The sequence below is a fragment of the Stegostoma tigrinum genome, chromosome 5 (genome assembly GCF_030684315.1).
Source record: "Stegostoma tigrinum isolate sSteTig4 chromosome 5, sSteTig4.hap1, whole genome shotgun sequence".
Lineage (NCBI taxonomy): Eukaryota > Metazoa > Chordata > Chondrichthyes > Orectolobiformes > Stegostomatidae > Stegostoma > Stegostoma tigrinum.
In genome coordinates, this window is record NC_081358.1 from 20,413,103 (window position 1) to 20,426,361 (window position 13,259).

The 13,259-nt window shown below is 41.3% G+C and overlaps 1 protein-coding gene across 2 annotated transcripts in view; it reads right to left on the minus strand.

Annotated features, from left to right (window-relative positions):
* Positions 1–13,259, minus strand: part of mib1 (MIB E3 ubiquitin protein ligase 1) — a 134,948-nt gene that overhangs the window by 73,543 nt on the left and 48,146 nt on the right. For both annotated transcript variants that reach the window (XM_048528907.2, XM_048528906.2), the window contains exons 11-12: positions 5,939–6,136; positions 4,841–4,992 (exon numbers count right to left, since the gene is read on the minus strand). In XM_048528907.2, coding sequence (XP_048384864.1) covers positions 4,841–4,992; positions 5,939–6,136 — 350 coding nt within the window. The remainder of the gene's footprint in view (positions 1–4,840; positions 4,993–5,938; positions 6,137–13,259) is intronic.

Sequence of the window (13,259 nt, forward strand, 5' to 3'; positions counted from 1 at the left end):
GCCTGCATTTATTGCCCATTCCCAATTTCCTACTGCTGCTTTTTTGAACCACTGCAGCCCTTCTGGTGTAGGTATTCTAGTTATTTGACAAGTCACATGACATCAGGTTACAATCCAACAGGTTTATTTGAAACCAAAGCACTGCTCTGAATGAAGAGACAACAACGTGTAGAGTTAGATGAACACAGCAGGCCAAGCAGCATCAGAGGAGCACGAAAGCTGACGTTTCAGGCCTAGACCCTTCTTCATACAGGTCTAGGTCTAAAATGTTAGCTTTCCTGCTCCTCTGATGCTGCTTGGCCTGCTATGTTCATCCAGCTCTACACCTTGTTATCTCGGATTCTCCAGCACCTGCAGTTCCTACTATTACTGCTCTGAAAGCCTCTGAAAGCTTGTGATTTCAAATAATCATGTTGGATTATAACCTGGTGTTGTGTGACTTCTAACTTTGTCCACCCCAGTGCAACAGTGGCACCTCCACATCATAATTATTTTAGGAAGGAAGCTCAGGACTTCAATCTGGCAATAGTGAAGGAATGTTGATACAGCCCAAAATCAGAAATAGTAACTTGGAGAGGGATTTGCTGGTCGTGGTCACAGAACTGAAAAGTGCTGTTGAACATGCCTTACGAGTTACAGCAGTGTATCTAGCAGAAGGTGCACACTGGTATTATTGTGCACTGATGGTGAAGGGTGCAAATATGAAAGGTAATAGATATGCTGCCAATCTAGCAGGCTGCTTTGTCCTTGATAGCATCAAGCTTGAGTGTTGATGGTGTGTCACTCATCTGAGCAAATTGAGAGATTCTATCATCCTCCTGACTTGCATCTTTTGAATCAAAGACATCACTCGATAGTGAAGAGTTGAGTTACTCACTGCAGATTTCTTAGCCATTGACTTGTCCTTGTAATGTTACGAAGAATCTTTTCTATCGAGAATTAATATTTATTTGAAATTCAAAGAGCTATTTGGACTTTTTTTAAGAAAATGCGATTACAAAAGGGACGTCAGGACTTTTAAATATAAAAAGTCTTGCAAGTTACGTGGCTTAAGCAAATTGCTTGGACTTATTTACTCAAAATTGCATTGCTCAATTTATGGCTGTCGGGAGTTGGTCTTCATTTTTGTTATTCTTTACAGTTCACTTGGGGTAGAGCATGCAGAGCGGGATAAGGTACTGAGCACACCCTCTTCTGAGTAAACACTTTTGAGCATTCAGTATGATGGAATTAATACTGATCCAGCTGCTCTCCCGAAAAACCCTTGAAAGATTTCCTCTTGGCAATTCCTAAACTAACTATGTCTGCAAAGATGCCAGTGAAAACTGCCTGTGTGTTTCACTGCACCCTTCTGCATGTGCCAGAGTGCTGACTGAAAATTATTTTGGAACATTTCATATCCTTTTATTCCTTCAATAACTTACCATTACACAGCTAAAGTTCTTTTTTCCTCAAACTCATCTCTGCAGGGAATATCGTTCATTTTTCTTAATTGGTTTGCACATTTCATGTATGCCTGTGCAGTTATTTTGAAGAGTTAATATTTATACCTTCATATTTCAAACTGTACGTTAATCAGTTTTACAACTTTGTTGAATATGTCCTACTTTCAGAATAAATTAATAATTTTATTGTTTATGAGGAAAACTTGCTTCATTTTCAAAGAATAACAGAACCCTCTCCAATGTTGAAGGAGGCCATTCATTCCATCAAGTCTGTACCAACCCTCTGAACAGCCACCCCATTCGACCCAGCCACACCATATCCTATAACACCACATTTACTGTGGCTAATCCACTTAACATACACATCCCTGAACGTTACAGGCAATTTCAATATGGCCAATCTAACTAAACTGCACATCTTTTCTGTGGGAGGAAACCAGGGCACTCAGAAAACCCACGCAAACATGGGGAGAACAGGCAAACTCCTGGCACTAACCACTGAGCCACCATGCTGCCCTCATTTTATTCTAAACCAAACATAGATAAGGAGCATAATTGGCTATATCACTGACTCGAGTAAAGCATTTAAACATATGTAATGACCGGTCAGGCAGTAGGGCTAGAGAAATATTCATTTCTCCAACCTCAGTGGTAACAATCTGGCTGGTTCTGTTCAGTTTCTGGTTAACTAAAATCCCCAAGATGTTGATGGTGGGAAATTCATGATGGCAACGCCAGTTAAGGAATGATAGCTAGACTTAACATAGAACACAGAACATAGAAAAATACAGCACAGTACAGGCCCTTCGGCCCACGATGTTGTGCCATGGAATAATCCCAATCCAAAAATAAAATAACCTAACCTACATTCCCCTCAATTCACTGCTGTCCATGTGCATGTCCAGCAGTCGCTTAAATGTCACTAATGACTCTGCTTCTACGACTACCACTGGCAAAGTATTCCATGCACTCACAACTCTCTGGGTAAAGAACCTCCCTCTGACGTCTCCTCTATACCTTCCTCCTCACACCTTAAAACTATCACCCCTCGTGGCAGTCAATCCTGCCCTGGGGAAAAGTCTCTGGCTATCGACTCCATCCATGCCTCTCATTACCTTGTACACCTAAATTCTATTCCCTTGCCACCATCCTCCCCCAAGTCTGAGCAGACTAATGACGTTTCTCATACTTGACCCAAATTAATACATTCAAATTTGGGGTACAAATAGGCCGTTTAGCCCCTCAGGCCTGCACCACCACTGAATCAATTCACGGCTGATCTATTTGCCTTAATTTGCACTTGTCCATCTGCTCCCCAGTAGCTTTGAATTTCCTTGTTTAAGGATCTTCTTCCACATTGAAATATTCAATGAAATAAGCTGCACCATCCTGAGGTACAATTTCAAAGTTCCACCACTCTCAAAAACAACTGCATTCGTCCCATATCCACTGGTTCTCAACCACAGGGTAACATTATTTCTACATGTGCTTTGACAAAAACATAGAACATAGAACATAGAACAGTACAGCACAGAACAGGCCCTTCAGCCCACAATGTTGTGCCGACCATTGATCCTCATGTATGCACCCTCAAATTTCTGTGACCATATGCATGTCCAGCAGTCTCTTAAATGACCCCAATGACCTTGTTTCCACAACTGCTGCTGGCAACGCATTCCATGCTCTCACAACTCTCTGCGTAAAGAACCTGCCTCTGACATCCCCTCGATACTTTCCACCAACCAGCTTAAAACTATGACCCCTCGTGCTAGCCATTTCTGCCCTGGGAAATAGTCTCTGGCTATCAACTCTATCTATGCCTCTCATTATCTTGAATACCTCAATTAGGTCCCCTCTCCTCCTCCTTTTCTCCAATGAAAAGAGACCGAGCTCAGTCAACCTCTCTTCATAAGATAAGCCCTCCAGTCCAGGCAGCATCCTGGTAAACCTCCTCTGAACCCTCTCCAAAGCATCCACATCTTTCCTATAATAGAGCGCCCAGAACTGGACGCAGTATTCCAAGTGCGGTCTAACCAAAGTTTTATAGAGCTGCAACAAGATCTCACGACTCTTAAACTCAATCCCCCTGTTAATGAAAGCCAAAACACCATATGCTTTCTTAACAACCCTGTCCACTTGGGTGGCCATTTTAAGGGATCTATGTATCTGCACACCAAGATCCCTCTGTTCCTCCACGCTGCCAAGAATCCTATCCTTAATCCTGTACTCAGCTTTCAAATTCGACCTTCCAAAATGCATCACCTCGCATTTATCCAGGTTGAACTCCATCTGCCACCTCTCAGCCCATCTCTGCATCCTGTCAATGTCCCGCTGCAGCCTACAACAGCCCTCTACACTGTCAACGACACCTCCGACCTTTGTGTCGTCTGCAAACTTGCTGACCCATCCTTCAATTCCCTCGTCCAAGTCATTAATAAAAATTACAAACAGTAGAGGCCCAGGGACAGAGCCCTGTGGAACTCCACTCACCACTGACTTCCAGGCAGAATATTTTCCTTCTACTACCACTCGCTGTCTTCTGTTGGCCAGCCAATTCTGTATCCAAGCAGCTAAGTTCCCCTGTATCCCATTCCTCCTGACCTTCTGAATGAGCCTACCATGGGGAACCTTATCAAATGCCTTACTGAAGTCCATATACACCACATCCACAGCTCGACCCTCATCAACCTTTCTAGTCACATCCTCAAAAAACTAAAACATTCATGAATCTCTGAAATTTCAATCAAGTCATCCCTTAGTTTTTTAACTTCCAGTGGAAGCAATGCCAGTCTGAGCAACCACCCCAAATACAACAAGCCATTCAGTGCACACAGCTATCTAATAAACCTCTTCCGAACAACTTCCACATGCTTATATCCTTCCTCGAACTGGGAGACCAAGACTGCACACATTTGTTGAGATATGATCTCACCAATATCTTTTTTATTGAAGTATAGTTAACATACTTACCTATATGTTTAGCTCCTCCACAACGAAGGATAGCATTCGATTTGCTGCCCGAATTACTTGGAGTACCTGCACATTCCTCTTCTGTGACTCATGTATGGGAACACTTTGATCCCTCTGCTTTTCAGAATTGAGATGGTCATTGCCTAGCCATTGCGTGACATGAATATTCAGAAGTTGCAAGATACAGCTGAAGAGATATATGTAGTTTGAGGTCCTTTCAATGAGTTTGTTGGATCAGATATTTAAACTAAATTTCACTGTGTGGTCCACTGGATGGAGTTCAACAAAAGCATGTGTAATCTTTACATAATAAAAGCTGAATAAACACATCACAAAAATCTCTGACAGAGTTAAATTCATCAAATCAGAAAATGTTACCATCGATTATGTTCGGAACTCCCTCATGAACCTATATCTAATAATACCTGGGGTTGCCTCGCAATGCAGCATGATGAAGAGCATTGAAACCATTGTTGTTAGTGATTGTTACATCTGCACCAGATTCTAGCAGCACCGACAGCATATCATCACGTTTTTTGCTTATTGCATCATGAAGAGGTGTATCACCTTCAGAATCCTACAGAGATGCACAACAAAAATTTAAATTCAGTTTCCCTCTCTCTAAGCTTCTTCTAAGAATGTGATGTCAAACTAAACTAATAATCAAGACATCTTATAAGTAGATGAAGATATAACAAAAATACAAGTTAATTACAAAAAACTATTTGAATAAAACTTAACAAAATTATTGTTAATATATTCATTAATTTGGATGTTTCTGGCATTTTGTACGGCAGCAGAATATTCACAACAACCTTTTGCTCAGATTTGGAGAACATACTGAACACAGATCCTCCATGCCTGCTCAGCTAAATTACATTATTCATAACTGAATAACAGATTTCATAATGAACAAGTCATAGATCAATGCTTTCCGAACATTGAGGGTCATTCAGTGCTCAAAGACAGATTCATTATTCTCAAATATTTCTTTTTCATAAAATAAAGCTTTTAAAACTGGCTGATATTTTCTGTAATATCATTTCATTTGTACAGAGATCATCATAGTGAAAAATGGAATAAAACTTCAGGAAACAAAATATACCCTCAATTATGGTTGGTGTAGTCATGAATTAAAGATTACAAAATACACATGCAATTATTCCATCATTAAAAAGGATTAATCAAAGTGTCTGTACAAGGTTTAAAAGCATGTTCGTACGCTATTGCCTTTATTCTTACTTTCATTTCTCTCTTCATTCAGGCTTTATCTCTGCCATGTCCCATTAAACCTTGCTTTTGGACTGTTCTTAAATCAGCTGCAATTCAGTAATATTCAAAATTGCTTAAAATAGATTTGTTTTACAGTTTTATTTTGTAAAACTATGAATATTTGGAATTTCTAAAGACTGATAAAGGCTAAACTATAAAAGCTAAAAAGTCTAAGCCAAAACAGTAAATTAACAAACTTTAGTATTTTCAATTTGAATTTTAACATCACAATCATGTATTCTGTTCCTTACCTGGAGACTGGGATGGCATCCAAGGTCGAGCAAAGTCTTAACTACTTGCAAATGACCTTTATTTACAGCAATGTGCAATGGAGTCTGCCTTCGCTTATTCCGAGCATTTAGATCAGCTCCTCCTCGATGTAAAACATCAATAACAGCACCTTCATCCCCAAACGAAGCATGATGAACTGCTCGGTCTCCATCTTTATCCTTTAAAGAAAGGCACACCATCATAAGAATGGCAAAGGAGCCATGCTCTAGAGGGCAAAATATATTCTGGCTTCTAGATTTCACCTGTTTCAATCAGTGGTCATTCATAAAGCAAGTGGTCAACTTGCTTTAACATCATCTGTGACATTTCAAAGTCTGAAATAGCAGCTAGCTTGACATTTCTAATATAATCAAAAAGAAAATTGACACAAAATTTCCCAAAACAAATACAAGTCCTACTGCTGTTTATGTTCTTACTGTGCATACAAATTATGTGAAACACTCAAGCTGATTCCCAGGTGTCAGGAGACTGAACATAAAAACATTTGAAAATTCGTAGACAAAAGAAAAAAAAATCAGAAAGCCTTTTTTGGCAAAGCAATCAAGTAATTAAAGAACTTGTCATGACATTGTGGAATGCAAATTCATCTATGCCTTTTCAAATAGGTGGAATTATTGGACTTCATGCAAGTAGAAATATAGTTGCCATTCATTGATCTTCTACTACTTTCAAGATTGAGGACCAATACATCCAGTTACCAAAGAGATCTTATATACAGAGTGATGAACATGCAGTCATTCATGCGCATCCGTGAGGGTTCCATTCTGGAGGACCCCTGCAAATGATGAAATTCACGAGTGCTTTTTTTTTTTACAAAGCAGTTATAAATCACAAATACCCTGTTGCAGTCTGGTGTACTGACCTCTACTTTGCAGAGGCTGAGTGCCAGCTCTCAGATACCTTCTCCTATCTTGCTCTGGAGCATGAGGCATCAGACAATTGAATTTACCACGGTAACTGATCTCATTTCATCTAGTGACCTCCACTACAGCCCCCGCACAACTCTTCCAAGCCGATAGTCCCCCAGCCTCGCACAATTTGTTTCTACCTCGTTCCTAAAATCCACATACAGGACTGTCTGGGCATGCCCATTGTTTGAGCCTGTTCCTGCCCCACACCACTCATCTCTTCCTCCCTTAGCTCCAGTCTTCTCTCCCCTGGCCCAAACCCTGCCCATATACATCAGTGATTCATCGGACGTTTTACGCCAGTTTCAAAACTTCCAGCTTGCAGGCTCCAACTGCCTCCTTTTTACCGTGGACATGCAATCCTCCCTTCCCTTCCTCAAAATCACTGTTTACGTTTCTGAGGATAGACTCGCCACTAATATCCACTATAAACCCACCGAGTCCCACACCTACCTGGACTGCACATCTTCACAACCTGACTCCTGTAATGACTCCATCTCATTTTCTCAGTTCCTCCATCTCTGTCTCACATCGGTAAAGATGAAGCAAACTTCGACAAGGGTGCCTCCGAAAAGTCCTCAGCCAAGGATTCTCCAGCACCACTGTCGACAGGACTTTCAACCAGTTCTGACCCATCTCCTGCACTTCCGCCCTCACTCTTTCTCTTCCCTCCAGCAACAGTGATAGGTTTCCCCTTGTTTTTACCTACAATCCCAGCAGCATCTACGTCAAGAAGATCATCAGATGCCATTTCCGCCACCTCCAGTGAGATGCTACCACCAGACACATATTTCCCTCCCCGCTCTTCGCAAGGACCGTTCCCTCTGGGACACCCTGGTCCACTCTTCTTTCACCCCCATCACCCCCTCACAGCCCCATGGCACCTTCCCCTGTAACCAGCTAAGGTGCAAAACCTGCCCATTCACTTCCTCCTTCACCAGTATCCAAAGGGCGCAAACACCTTCCGGGTGAAGCAACACTTCACCTGCACTTCCCAGAATCCAGCCTACTGCATTCGCTGCTCACAATGGGGACTCCATGCATTGGGGAAACGAAGCGTAGACTGGGTGAATGCTTCGCAGAATATCTACGTTCTGCTCACAAAAACAACCCCATGCTGCCTGGTGCCTGCCAAGTTAATACACCACCCTGTTCCCCGGCCAACACCTCTGTCTCTGGCTTGCTGCAGTGTTCCAGCAAAGCTCAACACAAGTTGGTAGTGCAACAGCTTATTTTCCACTTGGGGACACTACAGGCTCCAGACTCAAGAGTTCAATAATTTTAGGGCCTAAACTCTCCCATGTACTAGCCTCCTGCCACACACGCCAGGCCTTGTTATCACATTGCCTGCAACTACACACTACCTGTTGTTAGTCACTAACAGTCCCTCACTCCCCTAGCCAGATCATTATCAAGTCCTTTGTCTATTCAACAGCTCTTCTCTCTCTTCAGGCTTTATCCTATCCTTTACCCCCTAACCCATCCTCATTCTCCTCCCTATTTTCTACATATAACCCAATGCTTTCCGAGGTACCATCACTTCTGAGGAAAGCTCACCGGGCTCAAAATGTTGACTCTGATTCTTTTCTTCACAGATGCTCAGACCTGCTGAGCTTTTCCAGCTACTTCTGTTTTTGTTCAGAAATATACAGGTGTTGCCTGTAGAAGCTGATTTTTATTGTTACTTATTTTGGCACAGATAGACATATTCGTGCTTTGTAAATTTTCTGTACCAGCGAAATCAATGTACTAACAACAAAACATGTTTCTTCAGGATTATATACGTTATCGCTTTGCAAATTATTTCCCAACGTGACATAATTTTAAATTCACCACCACTTTATTAACGCCAATTAAGAACAGATGAGAGAGGCTGGCCTTGCCAGTGACGACCACATAGGATGACTGAACAGAAACAACCGTTGAAAATTAACGTGAGCACAGATGCCAGCAAATACAAAACAGTTTTTCAAATATTTAATACGTTTGAACTTTGCACATTAAAGTTCAACAGAAGATAATACATCAGTTTTATATAATCAGGTAGGTTTCAGCTAAATGCTCCACACGTTCTACCCATGACAATGTTTCAATGAACACACACACACCATTACAGTCTGCTCATGCCATCTTTCCACACAGTCAAGTTCTCATTCACTCATCCAACGCATGCTTTACCTTCACCCTCAAAGCTACTGGATTGCTCCACCATGCCGCAAAGTTGGGCAGCTGGAGTAGTTAAATAGTGACAATGATAATGGATAATGGGAAATATTTTACAGGTGAGACATCACTTAAGTTGAGGATATGTGAGTAAAGCAGATGTCTGGGTCCAAACCACATGGCCAGCCTTTGCACACTTTTCTCTTTGGTGATTAGTATCCACAGCAGTGAAATCTCCTTTTCAGACAATACCATACCTGTTGTACATAGAAATTAGCTAAACGGCAATGAATACAAAATACAGGCTATATGACAGCGCATCATTCCAACTTCATCTAAGTCCACCTGCCGATATCAACATGGGAACAACTGCAAACACAAAACAGCAGCAGCACGGGGCATACAACAAAATGTGTCCTAGGATTCATCATAACAGCAAATGACTGGACAGTAATGGTACAAGTTCCTTTTAGAAAATAAATGTCATTTTCCAAGAAATTCTCAAAGCAAGATCAACATGCATATCTTCTAAAATCTCTGGTAGCTTGTACTTCCCTTGCACCACTCTTTCCCAGGTCCCAGTCTCCCAGATTTGTTGCAATGCAGATCAGACCACTGCACCAAAACTTTAATTGAGCAATCCTCTTGGTGGCATTCCCCAACCTTCTTCCCTCCTCTTCTACATATTGTTCCTTTACAAATAATAAACTGAATTCACTTGTGAATGCCACAATTGAACCTGCCCCCTCCACACACTCTGGCAACGCACTCAAGATATGAATCACATTCTGTATGAAGGAAGAGATTCTCATTTCATTTTTCATCAATTATTTTAAACCTATCTTCTCTCACTCTTGTTCCTTTCACTAATAGAATGCTTCTACCTATTCACTCTGTCTAGACCCCTCACGGTTCTTAATCCTTCTGCCAAAATCTCTTTCCAGCCTTCTTGTCTACAAGCAAAACAGTCCCAACTTCATTAATAATTTTCAAAACTGCAGTTCCTCATCACTGGAGTCATTCTCATGAATCTTTTCTATATTGTATCCGATGCCTTCACTAAAGTAGAGTTTAGAAATGGATGTAAAACTTCAGTTGAGATTGAACAAAAATGAAAAAGTACCCAAATTTTAGACGTAAAATTATGATGTAATTCTTTTCCTCCAAAGACGACAGAGGAGCAGGCAGCATCTGGGATTCTGTGCCTGTGCTTGCTCTCTTGTACACCTTTTCTTTTTCCTTTTTCTCCTCCCTCTTTTCTCAGTTTTATTTAGTTTTCACTCAAACTTACCTGATAAAGGGAGTTCTTTGGCACAAAAGCAGCTTTGTGGGCTCCAGGTAGCAACGACGGCACAGCATGGGCTGGTGTAACCCAGAGTGGGGCTCTGACAGCAGCACGGCGTGGGCTGGTGTAGCCCAGCGCAGGGACTCTCTGGCGGCAGCACAACATGCGCTGGTGTAGCCCAGAGCAAGCCTCCCTGGCAGCAGCATGATATGGGCTGGCATGGCCCAGACCAAGACTGTAGCAGAAGAGAAGGAAATGCTGGACTCTCCATCTGAGTTATCTTTCTTTGCTTTTTATTTTATTTAAGTTAACATGAATGGCATCAGTACACACTTCTATGCATGATGCTGGTACACACATTTTACTGTTTTTTTTAAAATGAATACACATGACAATAAATGATTCAATTCAATTCAAATTTTGCCCTATAGAAGAGATGGTCTCAGAAATACTTTGGAACATGATACAATTTTACTTTTCAATCAACAGATTTCCAGTTCAGAAGGATAACAGTGACAGCTAATGGTTAATAATCCACTGGTAAGTGATACTGATCCTATGCAGGATGCAAATATGTCAAAACAACTTGAGCGTAACTACATATACAATCAATCAGTAGCTAATAACATGTTCGACCACTAATCCTTTGGCTCTTACTCAGCTGCAGACAATGTAGGGTCACTGCTGAACTGCATAGAAATCCAAATCACTACTTGTTCAGTATTTTTAAACCATATCATTCTTAATGCTCCTTACATGCCCTTTCTTTGATTCAACAAAGTATCTTCTTTAACATTTGTAGATATAATACAAATCATTGATTACCTGCAAATTCTAAAAATGCTTTTTGTTGCACCAACAACTATACGTCTAAGAGGAACTGACGAACAATAATTTTTTTTTCTTTGTTCATTCACTGGATGAGGGTGTTGCTAGCTAGACTGCATTTACTGTCCATCTCTAATTGCCCAGAGGGCAGTTAACAGTCAACCATATTGCTGTGGGTGTGGAGTCACATGTAGGCCAGACCAGGTAAGGATGGCAGTTTCCTTCCCTGAAGGAATGGGTGAACCAGATGGATTTTTCCTGACAATCAACAATGGGTTCACGGTCATCATTATACTGTTAATTCCAGATGTTTACTAATTCAAATTTCACTATCTGCCATGGTGGGATTCGAACCAGGTCACCAGAACACTATCTGGGTCTCTAGATTAACAGTCCAGTGATAATATCACTAGGCCATTTGCTCCCCATAAAGCAGATCATAGAAAGACATAAAAACAAGAGGGTTGTGATGGCTGATTTTACCTTTCCCAATATTGACTGGGACTCCCTGGTCAGAGGGACTTGGATGGAAGAGAATTTGTTCACTGCATCAGGTCTTCTTGAAGCATTATGTTGATTGTCCAACCAGGGAAGGGACAGAACCTGATCTTGTATTAAGAAATGAGGCTAGCCAGGGTTATCAAAGTTTCAGTGAGGGAGCATATTGGGAAACAGGATTACAACCATGCAAGTTTTAAGATAGTTATGAATAAGGATAGGACTATGCCTCAGGTAAAAGTGCTCAATTGGGAGAAGGCTTTTTGTAAGTAAATCTGATATGTGGGAATTTTTTTTAAAAGGCCAGTTTAGGACCAGGATGTCCCTGTGAGGATGAAGGATAAGGATAGCAAGATTTGGGAATCCTGAATAAGAGATGCTGAAAAACTTAGTCAAGGAAAAGGAAGCATGCATAACGTTTAGGAGAAATCAGACTGAACCCTTGAGGAATATCAAGGGAGCAGAAAACAACTTAAAACAAGGAATCAGGAGGGCAAAAGGGGGCCACAGAATATTCTTGGCAAGTAGGATTAAGGAGAATCCCAAGGCATTTTATACATATATTAGGAGCAAAAGGGGAGCTAGGGCAAGTGTAAATCCACTCAAGGAGTAAAAACAGAATTTATGGGTGGAGCTAGAGGGAATGAGTACTTGGCATCAGCATTCACCAAGGAGAACATCATGGACAGTCAGGTTGGGGAAGGGTATGTTGATATTTTACGACGTTCAATATTAGAGGAGTAAGTAGTGTTAGGTGTCTCCCAAAACATCAAGGTAACTAAGTCCTCAAGGTGTGATGGGATCTGTCCCAGGATACTAAGGAGCAAAGGAAGAAGATTGCTGGGGCCTTCACAGAGCTATCCGTATCCTTTTCAGCCACACACGGTGGTCCCAGAAACCTGGAGAAAAGCTAATGCCATTGTTTTGTTTAAGGATGGCAACAGGGATAATCCAAAAAAATGTTGGGCTGGTGTGCCTTACAACAGTGCTGTGGAAATTACGGTAGAAGATTCTTAGGAACCGGACTAACGTGCATTTGGAAAAGAACAGATTTATTAGGAATCATCAGTGTGGCTTAGTTTGTCTCACAAATTTGACTGAAATTTTGGTTGCCAGAGTTACGTGGTTGTGGATAGGTCAGTTTTCTGAGTGGAAGTCTATCACCAGTGATATTGCACAAGTATCAGCACTGGTACTTTCGTTGTTTGTAGCCATATAAATGATTGGTCTGATGTAAGTGGTCTGATTAGTAACTTTACAAATCGCACAATAATTGGATGATAAGGAAAATTGTCAAAAGATACAGTTTGATATACATCAGGTGGAAAATTGAATGGAAAAATGGCAAATGGAGTTTAATCCAGGCAAGTGTGAGGTAATGCATTTTGGGAGATCAAATGCAAGAGGAAAGTATACAGTAGATGACAGGACACTTGAGAGCACTGATACACAGAGGGATCTTGGGACGCTAGTTCATAGCTCCTCAAAGTGGCATAACGTAGTGCAGTAGTCAGATGGAATGCTTGCTTGTATTCAGGCCGGAGGACAAAAGTTTGCAAGATATGCTGCAGTTGCACAAGGCTTTATTGAGGCCACATT